Source organism: Danio rerio, chromosome 14 (assembly GCF_052040795.2).
Source record: "Danio rerio strain M-AB ecotype USA chromosome 14, GRCz13ab, whole genome shotgun sequence".
In the NCBI taxonomy this organism is placed as follows: Eukaryota; Metazoa; Chordata; class Actinopteri; order Cypriniformes; family Danionidae; genus Danio; species Danio rerio.
The window spans coordinates 40,639,081-40,664,028 of NC_141034.1; the positions used below are offsets into that span (position 1 = coordinate 40,639,081).

The following is a 24,948-nucleotide window of genomic DNA, read 5'->3' on the forward strand; positions in this document are numbered from 1 at the left end:
AAAGCAGAAAAATAAAACAGATTTAATAAATTGTTAATAAATCAGTGTCATCATTGAGTCACAGTCTTTGTTGAACTTTTTTTTAAGATTAAAAATCTGTCTTTCGTTTCAGTTTCATATTATTTGTATAATTTTTCAGTTAATATATTTTAAGTTCAAAACATAGTTGAATATAAATGTTTTTGATCAAGAGTTCAACTCAACTAGGAAATATTTGGTTTGTCCAATGTAAAATTTGAAGGTTACTCAAACAGGCCAGTGCTTGCGTATTAAACAAAAGCTCAATTTGCTTTGTACTTTCATGGACTTAAATATATTCCTTAAGGCAAATTCTTTATTTTTCATTGGCTCAAGTGTTTAAATTTAGATGTAAAACCATTACCCTATTTTTTTTTAGTTGGATAAATAAACGTTTTATGGGAATTGTTTTGATTAAAGCTATATCTTCTTTTTTAGAACAAAAAGAGAATTTAAATGAATTGACTCTCTTCAACAAGACAAATATGCTTTGTACCAGGTTATATAAAATTAAGATGTGAACCATTACCCTAATTACCCTATTTTTTTATTGGATGAATGAAAGCTTTTTTCCAGCGTAATAAAAAAGCTTTATTTTAGTAAGAAAGTAAGCAGTTTTTTTTTTCTGTTCAATTTTGTATACATTTATGTAACCATTAATGAAACAAAATGTGTTTTATTCATTTTGGAGATACATATATGAAATTAAATGTTTGTGCAATTTAAATTCATTTATTATGTTTGAAACCTTTTTAGGGTCATTTAGTTATTTTTATATTGTTTTGTTAGAAATGTTTCATAAATTTGGACAGTTAATGAGTAATTCTGCTTTATAAATTGATATGAATTTCATTACATTTCATTAATTCAATGTTTTCAAATGTTCTCATTGATTTAATGCAATGATATACTTAATCTCAGGGCCGTTTATATCGAAGTTGATATTTAGCCGCACCATGTAGGTGTTTCATAACATCTATTTTTTACGAGGTGGGTCGTTAGCCCAACACTCAACCCCCAACCTGGGGGACCAGGACATACACACATGCACTAAGGACAATTTAGCTTACCCAATTCACCTATAGCGCATGTCTTTGGACTTGTGGAGAAAACCGAGGCACTCGGTGGAACCCCATGAGAACACGGGGAGAACATGCAAACTCCACACAGAAATACCAACTGACCCAGCCGGGGCTCAAACCCAAATCTTTCGGTAAGGCAATAGTGCTATCCACTGCACCACCCATAATGCAATGATATAATAATTCAAAATAAAATATCAATACTGTAAAAAGTGAACATTCAAATCCGTTTTGTACCACATTCAACCATTAATGAGAAGTAGTTGAGCGTATACAATAAATAAATAATCGTAAAGATTTTAATACATTATTAGGTTTAACACATTGCCCCCCCTCCTCCCATAAATGTTAATTGAAGGCAAAGAATGCTTGTCAAATCCCATTTTCTTTAACAAAACTTCACTGTGCAGAGTTTAGCCATCAGTGCTATAAATTAATTACAATAGCTGCAACCACACAATATCTTTCATGTTTCCCTTGGGACAAACGAGTGGAGAATAACTCCCAGAATTCACTCTGTAATCTTTTATAGCCCATAAAGCGATGCCATCTTTATGTGAGGCAGTTACTCTTAGTGGCTTTGCAGTTGCCCTTTTCTAAATTACAATGCATGAAGCTGCCAGTGATTTCTCACCCATGCACTGACGCAGCGTCCGCAGGTGGTGATCTTGAAGTCTCCATACAGGTCCTTAATGGCTCCACTGGTGAAGAAGCCTTCCACCATCAGAAGAATACCGTAGACGAAGAAAGCTGAAGCAATGCCGTAGATCACATACTTGATGATGTCAATGCTGTGGGAGAAAAATTAAGTCCAAAAATTACACTGTCAATAACATTTAATTATTGCACTTATTTTTTTATAGTGTGCAAATTATTTTAAACAATGACCTCAGTCATTTAGTGTGTATTTATGTTTTCATTTGGTGTTGTACTTGTTGGATTTCTTTGGATTTTTGCCCCTAAATTCCCTTTGTAGTGTGGCTTCAAGTGTACAGTACACTGAAAAAAATGTTGAGTTCCACACAATTCTATATGTTGTTCCAACACAAATTGTTTAAGTTAAATTTATTGTTTTTTTTTTTTTTACAATTTAAGTAGATTGAACATAAAACAATTAGGTTGCCCCCCAAAAACATAAGAATTGTTTTGTTTTAACTCATTTTAATTAAGTAGTTTGAACAAGCTGCACAAGTTATTTTTTGAGTCTATGTGGACTCTCATGAAGACATAAAAACTGAAAAATGCTTAGAAATGAAGTCCCAAATGCACATAAACTTGCAAAAATTGTGGAACATTTTTTTTCATAGCGGAAACTAGTGAACATTTAGTTCATTTATTTAATTAAGTACTTAATTAGTGACTAATTGTAAGTTTAAGCTGCATATGAACATGCTTATACACTCATGTACTCATTCTTTCTGTGCCAAATTCAAAGATAAAATGTATTTTCATAAACCAGTTAAATCTTTACTAATAAATAAACCTGAAAGTAGAGTTTTTGCTTTAGTGCCACAAAATTCAGCTTTCTTGATGCCATATAACTGATAATTAGCTATTAAGACAATCGTGAATAAAAGATAAGTGAGTAATTGCACTCAAAAAAAGAGCTGCTGCTTGTTCAAACTAATTTAAAAAGAGCTAAATTAATACAATTCTTGAGTTTTTAAAATTCAAATTAATTGCTAATTGCTTTATCTCCGATCTGCTAAAATTTGTAAAATCAATTATGTTAACTTAATCGATTTGTATTGGGACAACAAGAACGAGTTATGTGGAACCCTGCATTTTTTACATTGCAGTAAAGTACTAAAAACATTTAAAAAAAAAAACAAATAAGTGAGTGATCAATAATTGGCTACTAAATAACAGATAACTAAATACTAACAGATAACTTACTGTTCAGAATGTAGTAATTAACCAGATCGCTAAGTGCTTAATAAAAGATGCCTGACTTTTATGTGCAGCATTTACAGTACAATGCATGAAGATAGAGATTATTAAAAGTACTATTTGCTTGTAAAAATTACATCAATACTCTTTGTTTAGAACAAGTGTTGGGGAAAGTTACTTCTGAAAGTAATGCATTACAATGTTTAGTTACTCCCTAAAAAGTAACTAGTTATGTTACTTAGTTACTATTTATATTAAGTACTGCGTTATACTTTTGAGTTACTTTTTCTATGTGGGATAATGTTATCTTCAGAGAAAAGTAAAATCACTGTCCACTAAGACAATCCTTTTTTTTCTCTTTTTTTTTCTACGACATCCTCTTTTCCTTAAATATGTTCAAAATAATGTGAATTTTCCATTGCAGAAATGTAAGGCTCAGCCATCTTCAATTCTGTCTGATCCTGCATTCTCTCATTGAGTGCTGGATTCAACATGACTAACCTAATTTTGATTCAGCTATTTATTTTTTTATAAGTAAAATAACTGAACTAAAAAGTAACTCACATTGCATTTCTAAAAAAGTAACTCTAATATAACTATTTAACATTTTAAAAGTAATGCCTTACTTTACCCGTTACTTGGAAAAGTAGTATTATTACGTAATTCACATTACTTGTAATGCATTACCCCAACACTGTTTATAACTTATAAATGTGATCTTTTACGGCAAGGTATTTATGTATTAAAAATGCATATATCTGAAGATCTATATAAAATAGCTAGTTAAATGTGCTGCTGTCACTTACATGGTAAACACATCCAGACCATCTCCAGGTCCCCTGATCACCTCAAAGTAGTTCTGGAGGATGGTGACCGTTCCAGAGAGAGCTTCGTGTCCACATCCACAGAAGAGAGCTACTCCAGCATACAGCAGTATAGTGGCAATCAGCGATGGGTAAGGGATTCCTCCTAGACATTTCAGACAGCACTCCATACATCCTGAGAGAAGAGAAAACAACACACACGTCACCATACTCATCTAAAATATACACTTGATTAGAACAAGAAGCTTTTAATCAAGAATTTTTTGTGGGTTTTTTTGATTCTGTTGATCATAAGTTAGTACTGAGTATCAGAAAAGAATTTAGAAACAGATGACAGAATACAAAATAGTACGAAGTAACAAAAAGGAGAGCACTAAGTAGCAGATACCAAAATACTTTGCAAATAGCAGATAACTGTATACTAAGAAAGTACTTCATACATCCTGAGAGAAAAAAAAGAAAACACCAATGTCAATGACAACCCAGGCTCATTCTGAAAACGTACCGCTGTATACATTTCTGGAGAGCACCAAATAAGTCCCAGGAGGTAAGTTGTTTTTCTGTTTTTATTTTCGCGAATCCACCAGAGGCCGCTGTGTAAGCTTTTTCAGATCTCAAATTTCTCTTGAAAGAGTGCCATTTGTCCCTGCTGTTCTCACGTAAATCCAACAGAAGCCGCTGTCAACTGAGTGAATGACTGACTGACCGATCAATTGATCCATCCTCCTCCTTCCCTAAACACAACCAATAGTGTTTTCTAAAGCACCGATTGACAAAAAGGAAAGCCCTCGTCTGATTTTTACCATGTTTTCAGATTTTACTCCATTCTCACCCTGTTATTTACTGGCTAATTTAGTTTTTTGGCTTCTGTTTTCGTCTTACCCACTTTCTGGAACCATTCTTTGCCGAACTCAAACCCCATGGTCATGGTCGATCCTTCTCTGCATCTCAAGTCCGCCGACGTACATGGCAAGCTAACTGGACTGACTAATTACAGCAGGAAAGCCATTCTTCCGGAGGTAAGCGGTCAGCGGGTGAGCACGAAAACAAACAGCGTCATACCGCCCTGTAGCGTTCGTTTTAAAGATGAAATGCAGCCATACATACTTCTGGCTACATAATTCGTGATCTCCAAAAACGTATATAGGGCTTCATTTTCAGAATGAACCTACAGTATGTTAGTCAATGAACAAGTTGCTTTTTAATTAGGATCTTTTTGGGTTTGGGTTTGATTCTGTTGATCATATTGAGTTCTTTTCACTGAGTACTTAGTATCAGATATGCGATTACTAAGATGTAGTGAGTAACAGATAACGGATACATTTTAGGTAAGTGTTACAAACAATTGATATGGGCTGAATTAAAAAAAAAAAAAAATTAAGTTGAACATTACTAAATTTAATTTGTTTGTTAAAATTCAGCCAATATAAACAGTTTGCAACCACTTACCTTCAAAATATTTAGTAAATTCAATGAAACATTATTTTTTTTGGTGTACTAAAAAGTATTAAGTAAAAGATAGCTATGGAAGTACTGAGTAAAGGCCTCGATATACAGTGAAGGGGATCAAAACTTTTCACCAAATTTGTCCTAAAACTATTAAACAAGATCCATTTTTGTCTTAGGGTGATTTAGAATTTTTTTTAAAACCACTTCAAATGTCGACTACTGTACTTCAAACTAAAACAAATAACGAACTAAAATGACCTAATTTGAAACTAAAGCAAAGTTCATTTTGATTTTGTTTTGGCAATTTTAGACAAAGTTCAACCAAGAAAACTTTGTTTTGATTAGTTTGATTTGCCACCTAAACACCTTTGAGCTACCATTACTCCAAGACGATTACACAATCGGTGTTCCGGAGCTTTCTTCTTTGATTCATATGTCATATCCACTGAGCTCAGACAGGAGAATAATATTCAAAACAAAAAACACCAAGTTCGCAACATGAAGTGACACACTGAATGAAAACCACCACGTCGCGTCACATATTTATACGTTCTAAACATTGTTTTCTTTTACTGTACACACACCAGTGGTGCACTTCAGTGTCTACTGGGAGCAAATAGAAACCAATGTTAAGATGTGGCGGACCAAGATGGCTCTTCTTGTCTAGGACAAGTTGGAAAAGATATTTTTGCCAGACATTTATGAACTGTTCCTCTTACAGCCACAATCGTTGTTGTGTTTAGAGGGTACACATAAGAAGCATGACAACTGATCTAAATATAATGATCAGTGTGAGTGAAACATTGAAATCCCTGCCTTTAAAAAACAGTATGCCATCATATTACCTTTTTAAACTTCTTTTTGCCCTCAAAGAATGAAAAAGAACTTTGTTTGGAGTATCAGAGCCTTAACAAATTACTGAGCACTTAGCAGCAGATAACTAAGCACCGAGTAACAGATAATGGTTAACTAAGCAAAAGATAACCGAAATAATAGATCCTGAGAGTAGAGAGAGGTCAATGTTATCAATCTGAACGATGCAGTTGGAGAGATAACTTTGCCTTTTAATAAGGATCTTTTGTGTGTTTATATTTGATTCTATTAATCACATTTGATTCTGTGGTTGGGCTCTATTTCAGCTGTGTAGTTTTTAAGTTTTACCAGAGCAGAATTCCTACACAGAAAGCAAAGCTAGTGTAAGTGGTCTTCTGCGCTCTTCTTGGTGTGTAGCCTCTGCCTGACAAGACTAACAAGTACCCAGACGGTTGGAAGTAAATCCTCAGTCCATTCATTGTGAGCGCAGCGAGGTCCAGTTCATTCTGTCTGTGTATGTGTGTGTGTGTGTCCATGTATTTGTTACTCTCCAATGGTTTGCAAAATTGTCCCCATGGCAGACTATTTAAAATTCGGCCCTTGGCAACATATATCAGAGTGAATCATAACACTGTGATTCATGAATAACAAAATGGATGGGAGGATGCGAGAATGGACTTTGACACTTAGTCATTCTGATTGAGTTTTTCCAAATGATTGTCTTTGTGTGTTTCATCTCAAAGCTTCATTACTTTAGATTTCACAAATCAGCAAGCGTGGTGACCAGTGCGTGTTGTTCAGAACAAACAATCTTCTGATTCACTTGAAGTTGATCATGTTTTAAGTGCCTTCTTAAATAGAATTGATTTAGTATCTGTTTTTTACTTAATACTCAGTTATCTATTAAAATAATGCAGAGTATGACAATTATTACTGATTTATAAGGTAGGAATATTAGCAGGTGTTTTACTATAACAATAAATGCATTTAAAGATGACACGCTGCATAAAACATATGTTGGAATAGTTGGCGGTTCATTCCGCTATGGTAACCACTGATAAATAAGAGACTAAGCCAAAGGAAAATGAATGAATGATAATTGTGATCTATTTTAATATTGTTAGTACTCGGTTATGTATTACTTGGCACTCAGTTATCTGTAACTTAGTAATGGGTTTATTTTTATACACTTAGAACTTTCTAAATACTCAGTTATCTTTTGAAACAACTGAAAATCTGGCAACACTATAGATTAATTTTTTTTCATTAGACAAAAACAAAGCATTAACACTGTTTTACTGTATTGTAAATATGACAATTAAAAAACCTAATATGCTGCAATAATTCATGTGTTATACATAATCACTGTACTATAGTATAGTAAATGTACAGTGCTCAGCATATAGTTGAGTCGACCCCATTTTGAAAATGACATTTTTATCCATTTCTCAGTGAACATAGGCAATGTATTTTGATGCATTTAAACATTCATTCTTTCATTTTCTTTTTAGCTCTTTATTAATCTGGGGTCGTCTCAGCAGAATGAACCGCCAACTTATCCAGCACATGTTTTACGCAGGGCATGCCCTTCCAGCTGCAACCCATCACTAGGAAAGTACATTTAAACAAAACAGATTTATTAAACAGATATATAATAGTTTTGTCACCAAACATATTTAGAAATTTAAAGATAATCTAATTAAATTTAAGCAAATTATTGCAAAAAAAATTACAACCAACAGAATTTCAACTAAATAAAAAAATTGCTTCTTTTTATTTTTGCTCTTTTTAAATTTGTATTTAATTTTGTCCCTAAAACATAAATTTGGGTACACTAGTTTTTGGACCATTATCGTAAGTTATTTTGTTAGATAAACACTAGATTTGGCTGACTAATCTAATATATATGCACAAAAATAATATTGTATAGCTTCCTATTAAAAATCTTCATTTAAAAGATAGATATGTGAGGGGTGCACTTATATATGCATCATCTTTTACATTTAAATGCATTGTCTTCTCCATCACTTACAGTTCATTAATTAACTGTATTTTACTGTGTTCTGCGGAATCTTTCCAAACTGTGTTTTTTAAGCAGTGTGGGAAGTTTGGCATTTGTGCTTCCTGAGGAAGAACAAACTTTGATTGAGCTCGCATATGTTCCCACTCAGTGTTTGTTTGCCAGTCCTTATAAAACGAGTGCGGGAACTTACATGATTTACACTGTGAGAGAGTTATGACCACGGTTTGGTTGAGGCCAATGCTCCGGTTTCAAGCCTTTGAATGTGAATTATTGAATACTGTCAAACACGGCTATGGTAATGATGCTGTAATGAACCTCAGACCTGGACTTACAGCGGCGTTGGCAAGGGATCAACCTGTTGCCATCGCAACTGCTGTGCTTTTCAATGAGTGCAAATATAGACTGTTCTTTGTAGGGTTTGATCGATCTACTGGTTTGCTTTATTTTGGATTTAAAATAGTGATTTTGCATGAAATATTTTGGGAGAGGGGGTTGATTGGAATCATGCAATTTCAAGTTAACTGAAATAAATATCTAATATCTTTTCAAACTGTGCAACGTGCTTTTGCGACTTAACCTATTAGCTAACAATTAGCAAATAAGCTTGAAATAGTCAAACATGTTACTGTCAGCCCTGTTTCTTTTAAATAACTGTATCTTTTTTCTGTTGACATGCAAGTAACAGGATTGACTGACTTTATTTACAGTATTTATCATGCGTGTTACTTTGTTCTATGACTTGTAACTTATTATATATATTAGGGTTCTATGGTTCTATGACTTTGTTTGACATGTATTTATGATATAGATTTATATGATATAAATGACATATAGATTATACCTCATATGGCTCTCCAGATTTAACTGTATTGGCCCTTGTTTAAATATTTCTATTTTAAAAACTGGTATTGTTCTTAGTTGAAATGTAATCACCAGTCAAAATTAGGGAATCTGAATGACAAATATGAGATTGCTTCAAATTTCAGATTCAGGGACGTAATGCTAATGTACAGCATGTGAAAACTACTGCAAAGTTCTGATTAAAACCATAGAATATAGTATTAATAGAATAAAAATAAAGTAATAGTTCCTGTAACAGGGATGACATAAACAGCTAAACATGAAGTAGAAACATAAAATAAGATAATAAATAACCTGGTGGCTTTTAAAAATTTCAAATATTAAGAAAATTTATATTGCATTTTTTTTTAAATGTAAAAAGGCACTGATTTTATGGAACTATCCTTAAGTTCTTATTATAATGACCAATAAATGTTCGTATGCCTGCAGTTTTACTGAACTGCATAATGGTATTAGCATTTACACAATACAACTTGCCCTTCTGATCCTGTTATGAGATTCTTTGAGCTGTTGAAACCCCTGCATGCCTGCTGGTTGGCTGAGATTAATCACATTTTCTGAAGCCACCCCAAATTGCATTACATTACAATGCAGCCTTATATTCATGACTCGAAGGGTGTTAGACCATGATGGTAATAAAAACGCATGCAAAATGCACACTTAGTTAATACAGGATCTTGAATCTTATTTACAGCACACATTATCACTCACTGGCAAGATTCACAACACAACACATTTTGTTGAAGGCACTTGTTGTAAAATTAGGGTATGACTGGACTGACACGGTTTACCAGTGCAACTACTCATTGATTTTTGCATATGCATTTAGATTTTATATTATGCCAATAATAAAACAATAATAATTTTATGATTGCATAAACACAGGGGATTAGTATATTAAAATTATAAGTTTAACATTAAAATTAATTAGTTTAACATTAACATTTGAGAAGTCAATCTTTTTCTGATGAACTTCAGTTTAATGCAGGGCTTCTCAACCTTTTTCACTTAGTGGCCCACTTCTTTCTCTGATCAACTTTTGAAGGCCCACCAATTTTACTTAAATTTAATTATGTATAAAAGTAAAACTATAAAATATACTGTATATAAACTATTATAATGATTTTTTATATATACACTATTTAAAAAAAACATACACAGATTCAAAGAGAACCATGGGTCAATGTGGAGATTGCATAAGACCAGCTTCTGCTTTCAATGAGACTGACTGAATATCTGTTATTAAATATCTACTATTTAAAAATATACAGACAAATGTAAAATACAGTAAAACACCCTAAATCTGTTGAAATGTGTGGATCTTATGGCGGTTGATTTTGCAGCCGGATATTATTGGGAGATCACTGACAGGAACAGTGATCAAATCTGAAGCTTATATGCAAGTTTTTTTTACATCCTAAGGCAGAAAGCCCATTGAGCCTCGCTAGATCCTCCTGTATGGGCACATGTCCATTATTAAACACTCACAGGACATTCATTTGGACAACTTTGCAGATATATTAAACAGTTCATACAAAAATACACTAATATATAGAGAGACTTTCACCTTCACTTCACGCATAGTTTGTGAATGAACACACTTATTTCTTTTTATTCAGACTTATTTCTTTTTTTTTCAGACTTATTATTTGTTTTGCAACGAGTTTGAAGTGATCAATCAAAAAACAGGAGAAAGTCCACTTCAATCATTAAAATAAAGCATATTATTAATGAGATCCAAAAATTATAGTATAATATTGAGAGTTAATTTTATTAACATGGCCCACCTGCAGGATAGCTGAGGCCCACTAGTGTGCTGCAGCCCACCGGTTAAGAATCCCTGGTTTAATGCATTTAGCATTAGTTTTGATGTTAAACTTAACTTTTAGATTTTCTTTGTAAACTGGATTGATAAATACATTGTTTTATTTAAAATGATCATTAGTAATATTTTCCCTAGTGAATAATCATTCTATTAATATTAATCTGTGTTGTAACAAAACTTAAATAATTATTTAGATTATTAATAATGAAATTAATAATGAACATTATAAAAGTATGCATTTTTTGAAATATAAACCACTAATAACCTGTCTTCAAACTTTCAAATCATGTAGATCATGTATTGGCAGAAAATGACAATATAAAATATATCTAAATATATAAAAACAATAAGTTTTTAGACTGTAAATAAATCAAATGAATTGGTGTTTGGCAGTGGATTCCAAATGTTAAACCAAAAATAATGCAAACAAAAGACAGAAACCCCCAAATCATAAACAAAAGCACTATCCTGAAGGCTTCTCTAATAATAAAGCAATAGCCACTCCCACCCTGTCGCCCCCATATACCTCCCCCAATGTCGCTCGATCACCCACCCAACCCAACCCAACCCCAACGCCCATCTGTCAGTCTGACAGCCACAGTGCCACTCCTGCATTGCCTCGCCCCACTCACCCCACCCCCAACCTCCAATTAATCCCTGCCACTGAGGGGTCACTGTGAACCACTGGTCACCCAGACGCATTTCGGAAGGGAAACGTTCTCACAGGGTTCTCAAAGACAGTGCAACAAAAGGCTGTAGTTGCTAACGCTAATCCGCACCACAGAGGAGAGAGAAAGGGAGAGTAAAGGGATAAGAGATTGCGACAGATGAAAGAAGTAGACAGTAGGACTCAAAGAAAGAGAGAGATAAAATAGATACTGTTTTGGTTATCGTGATTCCAATAAAAGGTTTAAATGGTTATAATGGGAATGAAATTGGTCCTTTGGGTCTAATGCTGTAGGCTATTCTCCAAAATAAACTAGACATTTTTAAAATGAACTAGCTTTAATGGTTAAAATTGGATGATTTGTAATGTTTAATGGTATTCGTAGTGGAAACCATTAGATCGTCTGTGATGGTTTCCATTGTTTTTTCAGCAGGATTTTTTAACCACTATAGTAATTTTTTAACCAGCTCAATTCGCCCTTTGTTTTAATAATATCCAAACGGATTTGAATAATTTGTCGATTTAACGTGATTAGCATTTCATTAGCCCCGAATGCGTTTTTCTCCTCAGATGAAAAGAATTCAAATTCAATTGAACTCCATCGCATCAAGTGGCTGCATGAGAGGCGATGTGTCTCAATCGCTGACCCCTCCCTTGTAGGCGAGCGGCTTTTTATCACCGGCTTCTCTGCGCATGTTTAATCAACCAGCAGGGTTGCCATGGCGACGGTGGTGGAGGTGCGGGCCCTAAGAATGGGCCGGGCCTGTGCGCTCCATGACCCACTTACAGCGCCGTGTGTCAACACATTCAGCGGCAAACAGGCTGAATGGGAGACACTTTTACAAGGATTACAGGGGGGGAAAAACACAGTCCAGCGCTGAACACAGTAGGAACAGCGAAGACTACATGACTTCATCCAACCTCGCTGCTAGAAGATTTGCTTGAGCATCTTCCCTCAGCAGAAAGGAACTCTTTTAGACTGAATTGAACATTGCAATTCAGAAAAAAATCTGAGAGTTGGACAGTACTGATTGTATTCTTTCCATCTTAAAATTCAGTTTCAGAGTGAAAATTGCTTCTACTTCAGTTCTTTTGACCGTAAATCCTTTATTTTTATGTACTTTTCAAACGCACCAATTGTAGAGAAAATGTCATTCTCGTTAAATGTTCCATCGTCTGAAGAACATGCATGTTCTCAAGCTTGTCTGGCCTGTTTGAAACAATGGGGAGAACAATGGTGCACTCTGATCACTTTCTATTAAAAGGCATGACTCAGTTTTGAGAACAATTAGTGAAACTTAGTGTCCCTGAGAGGTTTGACCAGAGTGTAAGAACAATAAGAGTGTCCATATTCGAGGGACTCACACAAGGTTGTGTATTTGACAAAATAGGAAGGAAATGGGATTGCCAGATTGCTTGCATCCCGCAGAGGTATATAATTCAATTACACTTGTTTCCATTTCAACATCCTAGTCTAAGACAATGCGGTGCTTTTTAGAGAACAAGACACCTACAGTATGTTTACACCACACAACTTTAAAAATAAAGATTTAAATAAATAAAAAAAGAAAGAAAAAACATCTCGAGTTCATCGCACAACCTTTTAAGTGAACAGTTCTTTACCATTAGTTTCTTTATATGAAGAATATTTTATTAATGCAATGATGAATGAATAATATTCCACTATAAATAACATTTTGTGGAATGAAAAGTGAAGATTAGTGCCAACAAAGAACTTTTATTTTGAAAACTCATCCAAAAAATACAACCCCTGCTATTAATCCTTGCGTAATGCAACTTGCATTGGGATATTAATAATAAAACAGGAGTTTGTTACATGCTGAAATGCTAAATATAGCACAAAAGGCATAACAACTTACAGTGAGGTACAGGTATTCAGGTCACTCTCAAAATTCAGCAAGAAAATATTAACATGGATTTTTAGAATTGCTCCTTTATGTCAGAACATGCGCAGAAAAAATGGGCGCTGAATTGGCAGGTAAAAGATCTATGAGGTAATGGGCAAATAATCTGTCTGCCAAATCATCCGTTATGCCATCACACTCTATCATTTCATGAGATCCTATAAGAGTCTGATTCAGAACGCTCACTTTATGAACATCTCTTATCAGAGTCTTATCAGTGGATGATGTTGCACAGTCAATAGGCACTGATAAGAGCCCATCCAACAGACTTTACTCTGTCAACAGCAGAGATGACAGATATTTGCAGAAAAAAGCCATAAATAAAAGATGAGGAGTGGGACGGTATCTGTGTGTGTTAACGGCCTAATGTCCTCTAATCCAATAATCATGAGAGGTAATGAAATGTCCATTCTCCCATGAGGCCGCTTAGTTCTCCACTTCATCTATTGTGCAGCAGCTGGGTCAGCGCACTGGTCAATGCACGTCTGTAAATAAACTACATCTGATTATCGGACTCAGGAAATTTGGTTAGTGTATAATTAGTAAGTATTATGCATTAGGTCACTGAATTTGGGAATTGTGCATGATAACAATGTCTTTTTTCCATAAGTGTACAGTACTCTTGAGGCTCTAACAGTAAAGCGAAATTCTAGAAACAGTAAAAGTCAAGGGTTCATTTTTCTAGGGAATTTAGGACTTATAAAAAAAGACTAAGTTTATTTTAAATGCAAAATTGCTTTCGATAAAAGACTGCCAAACTGATAAATAATGATCACCTCAAATGTTATTATTTTTACAATTCTTATTTTGCCATTACAAAATAAAATAAAAAAGTATAATAGCTTGGTAGTAATACTTTATTAATATAGTTTATTTAATAATAAAATTTAATACATTCATAAAATAATATTATTAAATAAAATAAATAAAATATTACTACTAAAAATAACTGAATAAAATATCATATTTTAGTAGTAATACTTTATTTCAATTAATAATATTATTTAATGAATGTATTAAATTATATTATTAAATAAAATGATTTAATGAAGTATAATAGTTTAGTAGTAATATTTTGTTTTTAATAATACTATTTAATACATTTATTAAATAAATGTGTTTATTATTAGTATTATTACTACTACTATTACTATTATTATTATTATTAATATTTATAGAAAGAACATTTTTGGATTTAATAACCAATAATAAACAATAATAACCAAAATAATTACCAAAAATAAACAATATTCAGGAGCAATTCTCACCTATTCACTATTCTTTGCTATTCTCACCTAAACCAAAACATTAAAAAAAATACTATAAACAAGGGCGATAAAAAAAAAAAAAACTTCTAAATGAAATGTATACAGGATCACTGTCTAAAAAACATCTATATGTTTTTGTTAAATAAAAAAACAGCTTTTAAAAACATGGGGAAAGAATTTATACACACACACACACACACACACACACACACACACACACACACACACACACACACACACACACACACACACACACACACACACAAACATATATATATAAATAATTTTTATATATATATATATATATATATATATATATATATATATATATATATATATATATATATATATATATATATAAAATAGTTATGCATCAGGTACACTTTATGGAACATTAAATTGCGAAACAGCTTAAAAATCTAGAACAAAATTGCTATGTGTCGATATGCATTGGTGATTCTCAGATTAAATGAATAAATCCCACCAATCATGTCATCCATTGCTTCAAGAAATCAAATAAACATTAAAAAGAATGATAAACAGCAACACCCCCCCTACCCCCCACCCCCAGCAGGTTGAGCATAAACCAGTGATCCTCTCATACATTTCATGTGCTAAATATCACACAAACCCACTGACAGTCTAAGCACAGCAGACCTGACATGGCTGCTATTATCACACTGCTTCAGAAGGGAGGAGGAGGGAAAAAAAATCACTGAAATACAGAGTCGTCATAGATGGAGCTAAAGGAGGATGAAAGAGTTCCGAAGGCTGATATTTTGAATATTCCTTCAATTCAATCTACACAGTCAAATGCAAATATTTTCTATATACACAACAAAAGAAAGAAAAATATAAACAACGATTGAGAAACCTCAGCCCCAGCAAATGGTGGTGTTATAAAAGGCTTTGTGTCAAACGAACAAACACCAGGAAAATTGAGTTGGGTGAACGATGGGTGCATCTTTAAATGCCCAATGCATGCAAAAGACGGATCTCCTATCAAGCTCAGACAGACTGACAGAAATGCGCGGCAAACAAAGACAGACCCATCAGATTGTTCACACACACACACGCACACACACACACACTCATGCAGGATCCATCCCCTGCACACACCCCTCAACAAAATCATTGTGCGATCTAAAATTCATCCGTTTTTCATTGTTTGTTTGGGTTTTTTTTGGGATCACATTTGCTTATCTGCTATTTTTGACTGCCAGAGACAAAAAATAAAGGCAGTGCATCACTGGATTTACACTAAATTGTATAAAAATGGGGGAAAATAATCCAGCGTTCCAACCCATATTCAGGTTCTTTTCCTAGCCTCGTTTTATAATCCACAAGATCAGACGCAATGAAAAGCAGCGAGGGATTAAGCACAAAGGTAAACAACACAGAAAGATGGATGGGAGGAAACAATGAAGGATGAAACAAAAAAAGATTTCTTTACCCTTCTGGGTCTGTCCCTCATCCATGTCCTCCTCCATGTTGCCTTGTCCTGTGATTTCGGGGGTCTCGACGGCGGTGACCAGTGTTGTGCCTGTGGGTTTAAAGTCCGCTCCTTGAACGCCTTTCTCTTGCCTGCTTTCCACAATAGAAGCTGAGGCTGGTCTCTCTCTCTCTTTCTCTCTCGCTCTCTCTTTCTCTCACTCCCTCCTCCCTCTCTCGCTCCTGCTACTACCCTGTTCCTCACAGAGAAGAGCTGCTGTCAACACACATTTTTTTCAGTTCACTTGCCTTGTGTGAGGAGGTTCAGTGTGGCATCTCAGTGCAGGCTTGTGCAAACCATTGAGTGTTAAGACATTTACAGATATTGTGTTTATAGAATGTAACAAAGCTCAAATGTGGGATGCAAAAAAAAACAACAACCACCCAAAACATGGGTCGGCACACTGGGTGGAAAGACAGAGGTGGGTTTTTGGGGGAGTCGAGCAGAAATATGGTATAAGCCTCCACTTTACACCCCTGCTCTGAAAGAATGGGGACGGCTGGTTGCATCTCTGCTGCATTAAGGATGAAAACAAGACATATTCGATTATTCTGATAATTACTGTGTATGCATGTTGTAAATCTGAAGAGGTGGAATGTAATGATGGCATCTAGAGTGGGTTTTTTTCAGCTTGACTGCTTCAGTGCACAACATGGATGAAATATAAATGCATGTGATGAATATAACATCATATGGTGGGTTCACGTGATTCTCTGTGTGTGTGTGTGTCTGTGTGTGTGATGAAACATATTCACTGTGTCATTTCAGGGAGTGACAACAACATAAAAGGCATACAAAGGAGTCATTTTTGTTTTGTCAAGCCTTGCTCTCTTAATCAGACACACGTTATTTGTTAAAACCTGCAATTTATTATAGAAGTGCCATTCAAGCTTTAAAATCTTAATTATTCTGTTCAGTTTTGGTAAATTAACAGAAAAAAAATCTTGGTTCTGGGAGAAATTATCATTATTAGCTGTTAATACCTTTATAATAAAAGCTACAATAGCTTTTACAAACTTTTGTGGAATAATTTCCCCCCCAGTTTCAGTAAGATCCACATCATTTATTGCACAGACACTCTAATTATCTATAATTTTAAAATAATTATTTTTGATTGCTCCTGGGTGGATTGTACGATATAACCCAGTGAGAAATCCATTTTTCACTTCAGAATATACAAATCGTGATATACAAAGTATACAAAAAATGTAATTCTTCTTTTATGCAACCAGAAATGTATAGAATAATTAATGATCCATAATCTAAGACTTCCAACTTGTCAATAATGTTCTTCTTTCATTCATTAATTTTTCTTCGGCTTAGTCCCTCATTTATCAGGGGTCACGGGAGCAGAATGAATCGCCAACTATTCCTGCATGTTTTACGCAGCAGATGTCCTTTAAGCCGCATCGTAGTACTGGGAAACACCTATACACTCTCACATTCACTTAAACACTCATACACTACGGCCAATTTAGTTAATCCAATTCACCTATACCAAATGTCTTTGGGCTATGGGGGAAACCACAGCACCTGAAGAAAACCCACACAAACATACAGATATGCCAACTGGCCCAACTGGGATTTGAACAAGCTGCCTTTTTGCTGTGAGGCGACACTGCTAAGCACTGATCCACCGTGCCACCCAAAAGTTCTTCATGTCAACTCAAAAAAATTTTTGAATGTTTTTTTTATTTATTCATTCATTCATTTTCTTTTCGGCTTGGTACCTTATTTAATCTGGGGTCGCCACAGTGGAAAGAACCACCACTTATCCAGCATATGTTTTACACATTAACACGGGCAAAACATGCAAACTCCACACATAAATGTCAACTGACCCAGCCGGGGCTTGAACCAGCAACCTTCTTACTGTGAGGGGATTGTGCTACCCACTGCGCCCCCGTGACGCACTTGAATTTATTTTTTACCAAAAAAAATGTGCTAAATTACAATAAGTATATAAACTAAATGTAAGTAACACTGATATTCAATATGTAATTGATCATTTGTGGATTGTTAATCTCTAGAAAACGTAAACAGTTTTTTTTAACTAATTCAGCAATGCCAGGTAAACACAGTTATTCTGTAACCCAGAAATAAATTTATTTCTGTTACTTTAAGAATTAAAATGCATATTTGTCAATCACTAATCCTACATTGTTAGTCAAAGGGAAAAACATGGAACAGGACTGACAAATGCAAAAGGTATTTAAAAGCTGCTGAATCAGTGCACAAAGAAAACAGAAAAAGGTATGTCTCAAACCAAACTGCAATTCAAACCAATCTTCAAATATGTCAGAGTCTAGCTTAACGGGATAGTTCTCCCAAAAATCTAAATTTCCTAATCATTTACTCACACTCAAGTGGTTCTAAACTTATGATTTATGGTTCTAAATATCATATTTATTTATTCTGTAGAACACACACACACAAAAAAAAAAATGTTCAAAAGGATATTGGAAAAGTCAGGCATTGACATACATAAAGGAAAAAAATACTATGGAAGTCGATGGTTATTTTTTTCACTCTGTAAAAAGTTATATGATCAATTAGTCATGACAGCATATGTTTTTAATTTAATGTAACTTATTAAACTAAGTTAATCAGGTTCTTTAAGTTATGTAAGCAGTTTTAGGCCAGTTTAACATAATATAGGTTCAACGGATTCAAAGTTAATTTGATTTAGCTTAAATAATTAAGGCAACCAGGATTTTTTTACAGTGCAGCATTCAGTATATCTTCATTTTTGTTCAAAAGGTGAAAGAAGTCAAAACAATTGGATCAAGGGTAGAAATAAGAATACAGAATTTTCATTTTTGGGTGAACTATCCCTTTAGGATAAATGGGCCTCAAAAGATGTCAGCCAGAGAATCACTTGTGCTTTCTTGTGAGACATTATCATGGTTTGTCACAGTGCTAGTGCTGCCAAAATAACACAGGCAATGCTTATATTGTAAGACAACCAAGTCAATGATAGATTTATGCTAGTCTGTGCAAAGATGAATATCTATCAGCCAGTAAACCACTCAGCACAGAGGCGTTGTTACTAGAATACATTAACAAATAAACTTCACACACATGCCAAATGCTCAGTTTTGAATGTACGCAAGTTACTGTTGATAGATTCACAAAGCAGCCAGAAGCATTCCCATGCTTAAAAGATAAAATTAAAACTGCAGATTTGCTTTAGCACGCAAAAAAAATCATATCCAGATTTTGGAAACAGTCCATTATCGAAGGTGATAATAGAACAGCTTTTGCATTGAAAGTGACACAGCTATTGGATTAAACTTTACTGATTGACATTTTAACAATCCATATTACTCTCAATTAGCTTTTGTAAAGATTAAATACAATAATTAAAGACCGATTAGCCAAAGTATGATTATTTAACACTGGGAAAAATCAAACTGTATTGACAACTGTGACTGTATTGCTGCCTGTTTTAGCTGAAATATGAATGACACCATCCTCCGACACAAATCTTTACCTTTTGAAGCTAAGTTTGTTTCTTCGCTGGGTAAGGTGGGAGACTAGGTCAACACATGTCACTCACATAGTTTTGAATGGGAAAAATGTGATGGTCTAGTGTAGGAAGCCCTGCTGCCCTCTAGTAAATAGCCCATAATCGATTGCTATGGACTGACCATTCTCAGAGAGGAGGGAGTCGAGACTTGAGTAGTTGTTATGGCAGTTTCTGCCATTTAAAAAGTTATTAAAGCAACACTCCACTTTTTTAAAAAAAGAATTGACATTGTGTACTAAGGTGGGTTGGGATTCGTTTGGGATTATTTTGATACCGGGTGCTGAATTGATACTTTTAAAATGGTACTTAAATACACTGGAAAAACATTACTCGAATGATTGTTGGTAATATTTACAGAAGATGATCATGTCGCAGTTTAGCTAAATTAATTCACTTTAGCTAATTAACTCCTGAAGTGACTTGCGATGTGCCTTCACCATTTGCAATGCATCAAAACATTGTTTTCCAGCTGCAGCCGCGCTTTATTCCCGAAATCTATAGTTTGTCTAAAGTGATGTATGCAAACTATTTAGTATACATTAAGCAGGGATACAATCAGCCAGCGCAGTCGTCCATCCATAGTCAAAAGCGACATTTTGTGTCTGTAGGTTTATTTACATGCGGGAGTTCCATTGGCACTTTCCTGAACGTTAATTCTGACCAATTGAAAAAAGCAATTCAGGAAATACATTCAAGAACATCTAAAAGCAGATTTTATCACATATCTGCATTTTGGTTCTTTTGAACTGGTTTGGACCAAAGCAACCAGTCTGGTGTGAAAAGGACCAAAAGACGACAGAAAATGCAACAATGTATTATTTGTTGCCCTTGGTCTGGACCAAATGAACCGAACCACAGATGTGAAAGCACCCTAAGTCTACATCCTAAATTGCATACTTCCATACTACATAGTAACAGTTTGCAGGCAGAGTAGTAGGTCTGAATTCGTAGTATTCAAAAAACAGTATGTCAAAAGTAGATGACCTACTACTTCTGGTAAGATTCTGAAGTGCACATCCAAAGTACGCTATGCTATCCCATAATGCCACGCGAGAGAATTCATGAATGGGAGAAGCCACACAACTAACACAGGTAGGTCACATGATAATGACAAATGGTAGATGTAGTACGTTCGAATTCCATTCATACTTTTCAAATTCATACTATATGAGGGGTGCCCAAACTCAGTCATGGATGGCTAGTGTCCTGCATAGTTTAGCTCCAACTTCCTTCAACACACCTGCCTGGAAGTTTATAGTATACCTAGAAAGAGCTTGATTAACTGGTTCAGGTGTGTCTAATTTGGGTTCAAACTATGCAAAATATGCAGGACAATGTGCCACCAGGACCAGGTTTGAGCACCCCTGTACTATATAGAACGTGCTTTTCCAACAGTTGTGTAGTAAATTCTAATTCAGATGTAGTACTGTACATACTCGAGTAAGAGATTTCAGATGCAGCCTAAGACTTACAGAAAATAAAAAGTTGCTATTGCTTGTTGCTTGGGCACTATAGATAGGAATTATATTCTCATTCTGGCTTAATAATCAAAGAACTTTCCTGCCGTGCCATGGCTGCAGCAGGCAAAATTAGATAATAGCATGACTGGCATACACTCCCTTTGTAAGCCAGTTGTCCATTATTAAACGTTACCTACGTAGCTATTTTCAGGTGCTGCATAATATCATTGTGCCTGCTACAGACATAGTTCCCTTGACTTATTACACCAAAATGAGAGTAAAGTTCCTAGCAATATCGTCCTAAAAATAGCAGCTTTTTGTCATCTAAAAACTGTAAATGGAAGTAAATTTTTATTGTTTACATTCATAAATACAACAGAACAATGTGTTTTGGTAAAATAAAAAAACAAAAGCAGTTTTTTTTTGTCATGATTCTAATGCTAGAATTCATTGGTGATTCGAAATATAAAATTCAATTCTAAGTTGGGCAAACAATTTGGAGAAATTGATGTTTCCCCACTCAATTGCATGTCTGAGTAGCCTTTCAAAGGTGGCCCACGAGTTGCCTTAAGGGAACTTTGATAAAAAGGACACGATCATGAAGATTATGTCACATCCCTAGTTGGGAAATTGAACTCTAGCCCTCCCTCTCTGCCAAATCCACAGGTGCCATTGAAACTGTGAGCTAATATCTGGATCTGACTAACATGATTTCAGTGATCAGGCCAGGAGTTTTGGCTCACCTGCATGCCTTTAGACTGAAGCTTCATGCCAAAGTAGACGTCTAAATTGACTAAAATGAGCAGACACATCCCTGGTGAATGAGAGCTCAAGATAAAGTAGCAAGACACTTGGATCATTGCAGGTAAATAACACCAAACAGAAATTTGAAGTGAGAATTAGACAGACTGGTATAATTTTATCAACACGTTAAATGTAGTTCCTCTGTTAGTAAGAAGTACCAGTTTGCTAAAAATCAAATCCCCCTTTTCTATAGTTATTTCCCAGAGCGAAGTGCTACAGGTTGCACATTACTATCACAAATAATTCTCCCTTTTTAGTTGTTGTTTATTAGCTTGCATGTTGTTTATTTATGCTTAGAGTATACAGAATAGAGTAATTCCTCATGCTATATATCATTATACATCTGTCATATACCATACTTAAACTCCACTACTGCGTCTACTACCTTACTATTAATAAGAAGTAAATTAGGAGTTTAAGTAAAGTTAGGAGTGAATTTGTGGTTGCACTGTATGTTAAGTATGTGAACTTACATTGTACCTACCCAAGAAATTAATAGTTTATTTAAATTAACTAGGCATCATGGTGGCACACAGCAATAAGGTCACTGGTTTGAGCCTCGGCTGGGTCAGTTGGTATTTCTGTGTGGAATTTCCATGTTCTTCTTGTGTTTGCGTGGGTTTGCTCTGGGTGCTCCGATTTCCCCAACAGTCCAAAGACATGTTGTGTATGTGAATTGGATCAACTAAATTGGGCGTAGTGTGCGTGTGTGTGGGTGTTTCTCAGTACTGGCTTGGGGCTGAAAGGGCAGCTGCTGCGTAAAACACATGCTATAATTGTTGGTAGTTCATTCCTCTGTGGCAACCCCTGATAAATAAGGAACTAAGTCGATGGAAAATGAATGAATGAATATATTGGGTATAGGTTTACTCATTATCAGCCAATGGGTTATTACCCGTTTTATGGACTACTATAAGTACATGGGATTACGCCAATGATTCTCCATTGTCCCTCTTTGCATATACACTATATAGTACTACATATAAGGTCATGAAAGATGACACTGAGATTTTTGTTTTAGATTCATTGAAATTGACTGATTCATATGAAATATAGAGGCATATGATGAATATAACATCATTTAGTGGGTTCAAGTGAAACTTTATGCATGTGTGTGTGTGGAAACACATTCACAGTTTCATTTCAGGGGGTGACAGAAACATACAATTATTGTTTGTTTTGTTGACTTTTGCTTAATTAGGCACATATTTTTGTTAGGAACCTGTAATTTAGTTTGAAATTGCCGTTCAAACTTTAAAATCATAATTAATTTCCTTTTTCTTTTGCACACTGGCCTTCAGAAATTAAAATATGTACCTATTAAAATAAGAACAGTTGTATTATTGTTATTATTTAATTGTAGAAATATTTTAGATTTATTAACCAGCATAAAGACATCCAATTATGTCCATGGACGATATTGTTTGTCAACTCAACACTGGTTTGTTACAACGCAAAAAAATGTGTGTATGACTAAAATGGATGTCGAAATAATGTGTTTTAAACAGAACTTTTAAAATAGATTTTACTACAGCAATGCCAGGCAAAAATTTTGAAAATTACCTTTAATCTAGAATAACTGTCTGTTTCAATAGTTAGTGTGAGTTTCTCAATCTGATCACAAGTGTACAATGGTTAATACTGAAGAAAAACCCATGCTTTTCTCTGACCCATTTCTTGAAATGTTTGCTTATGATTTGCAGACATTTTGAAAGATACATCAATATTTCCAAGCTAAAATGCTGATTTACTTTCTACAGACAGGGTTAAATTCTAAAATGATTGTGAAAGCTGACCTGCTCTTTTATTTAGAATCTAAGAATAGCATTAATGTCATTAAGGCACAGTTGTTCCTGAAAGCGTCTTGGGGGCCACTTGCATGGAACACATTCAGTTTGAACAACCCCTAACTCTACCCCTCAAATAAATGTGCTCTGACAATAACAATTTGCCTTGTGTGTTGATACTGCAGGCCCATGTTTAACATTCCTGCCCTGAGTACTCATATATATAGGGCTCTATTTCAGGAACAGCATCCTTGCACAGGCACAACACACCAAATGCAGACTTACAATTGACATCAATTATAGTAATATTCAATGTGTTGTGTTCTATTATCACAGACATTGTTTCTCAAATGTTTCACACATACAGTTTCTTATTTTGACTCATCTGTTTGATGCTTCACTCTAAAAAATTACAAGGGTTGACCATATAAGACAGACATCCAAAATTGGGACAAGATCGGGAAAGCCTGGTTCATGTCAATGGTCAATAACTGCCCCAATTTTGTAGTAAAAATACATAAAATAAATACTCAGTCAGAGTCAATGGCTCAAACATGTGAATAAATTATAGCTCATTTTTTAGAAGTCACTTTAACTATATTTCAAGAGTTCACACTTACACTAACTGCAGGTTTGGCATGCTGTCCCAGGACAGAACCTTGAACTCTGAGATACTACCGCCTGGTCATATAGCATAGAAGGGGATCCGAGATCAGGTCTTGAGAGCTCTCACTGGCAAAGGAGGAATGAGGCATTCTTCAAAAATGAAGATAAGGGAAGACAAAATGGGATATTTATTGTAGGCTTGGATTCATCTAATTGGTTTAACGATGATTGTTGATGCAGGACTAGCTGCGATCAATCATAGTACGTGATCCTCTTGAAATCAGTTTATAAAACTTCATTTAATGTGTCATTATTACAGAATGCTGGGTTGTTTCAGATCAAATTTAAACAAACACTCCATTTTTAATACCTATAAAATTATCATCATCATCATTACTGATGTTTTTATTTTCTATACTTTGATTACTAATAAATTATTATTTTTTTTAGTTTATTTATTTAATTATTTTATTTTATTTTAAGTGTTGGGTCAGGGGTATTTATATTGCATATTTCAGACATCTTCACTTGAAAATCCATCGACAAATTAGGTGAAAAAAATTTGCATTCAAAATGTACCTATTTTAACAGGTCTTCAGTTGAAAAATGGAAAATCTAATATGTA

At 34.6% G+C, this 24,948-nt stretch overlaps 1 protein-coding gene across 2 annotated transcripts in view; it reads right to left on the reverse strand.

Moving 5' to 3' along the window:
• gpm6aa (glycoprotein M6Aa) overlaps positions 1 to 16,233 on the reverse strand; it is a 29,991-nt gene extending 13,758 nt beyond the window's left edge. The window contains 3 exon segments of one of the 2 annotated variants that reach the window (NM_213200.1): positions 1,735 to 1,891; positions 3,797 to 3,989; positions 16,099 to 16,233. In NM_213200.1, coding sequence (NP_998365.1) covers positions 1,735 to 1,891; positions 3,797 to 3,989; positions 16,099 to 16,135 — 387 coding nt within the window. In that variant the 5' untranslated portion in view covers positions 16,136 to 16,233. 2 annotated transcript variants of the gene reach the window in all.
• Positions 16,234 to 24,948: the final 8,715 nt, after the last annotated feature.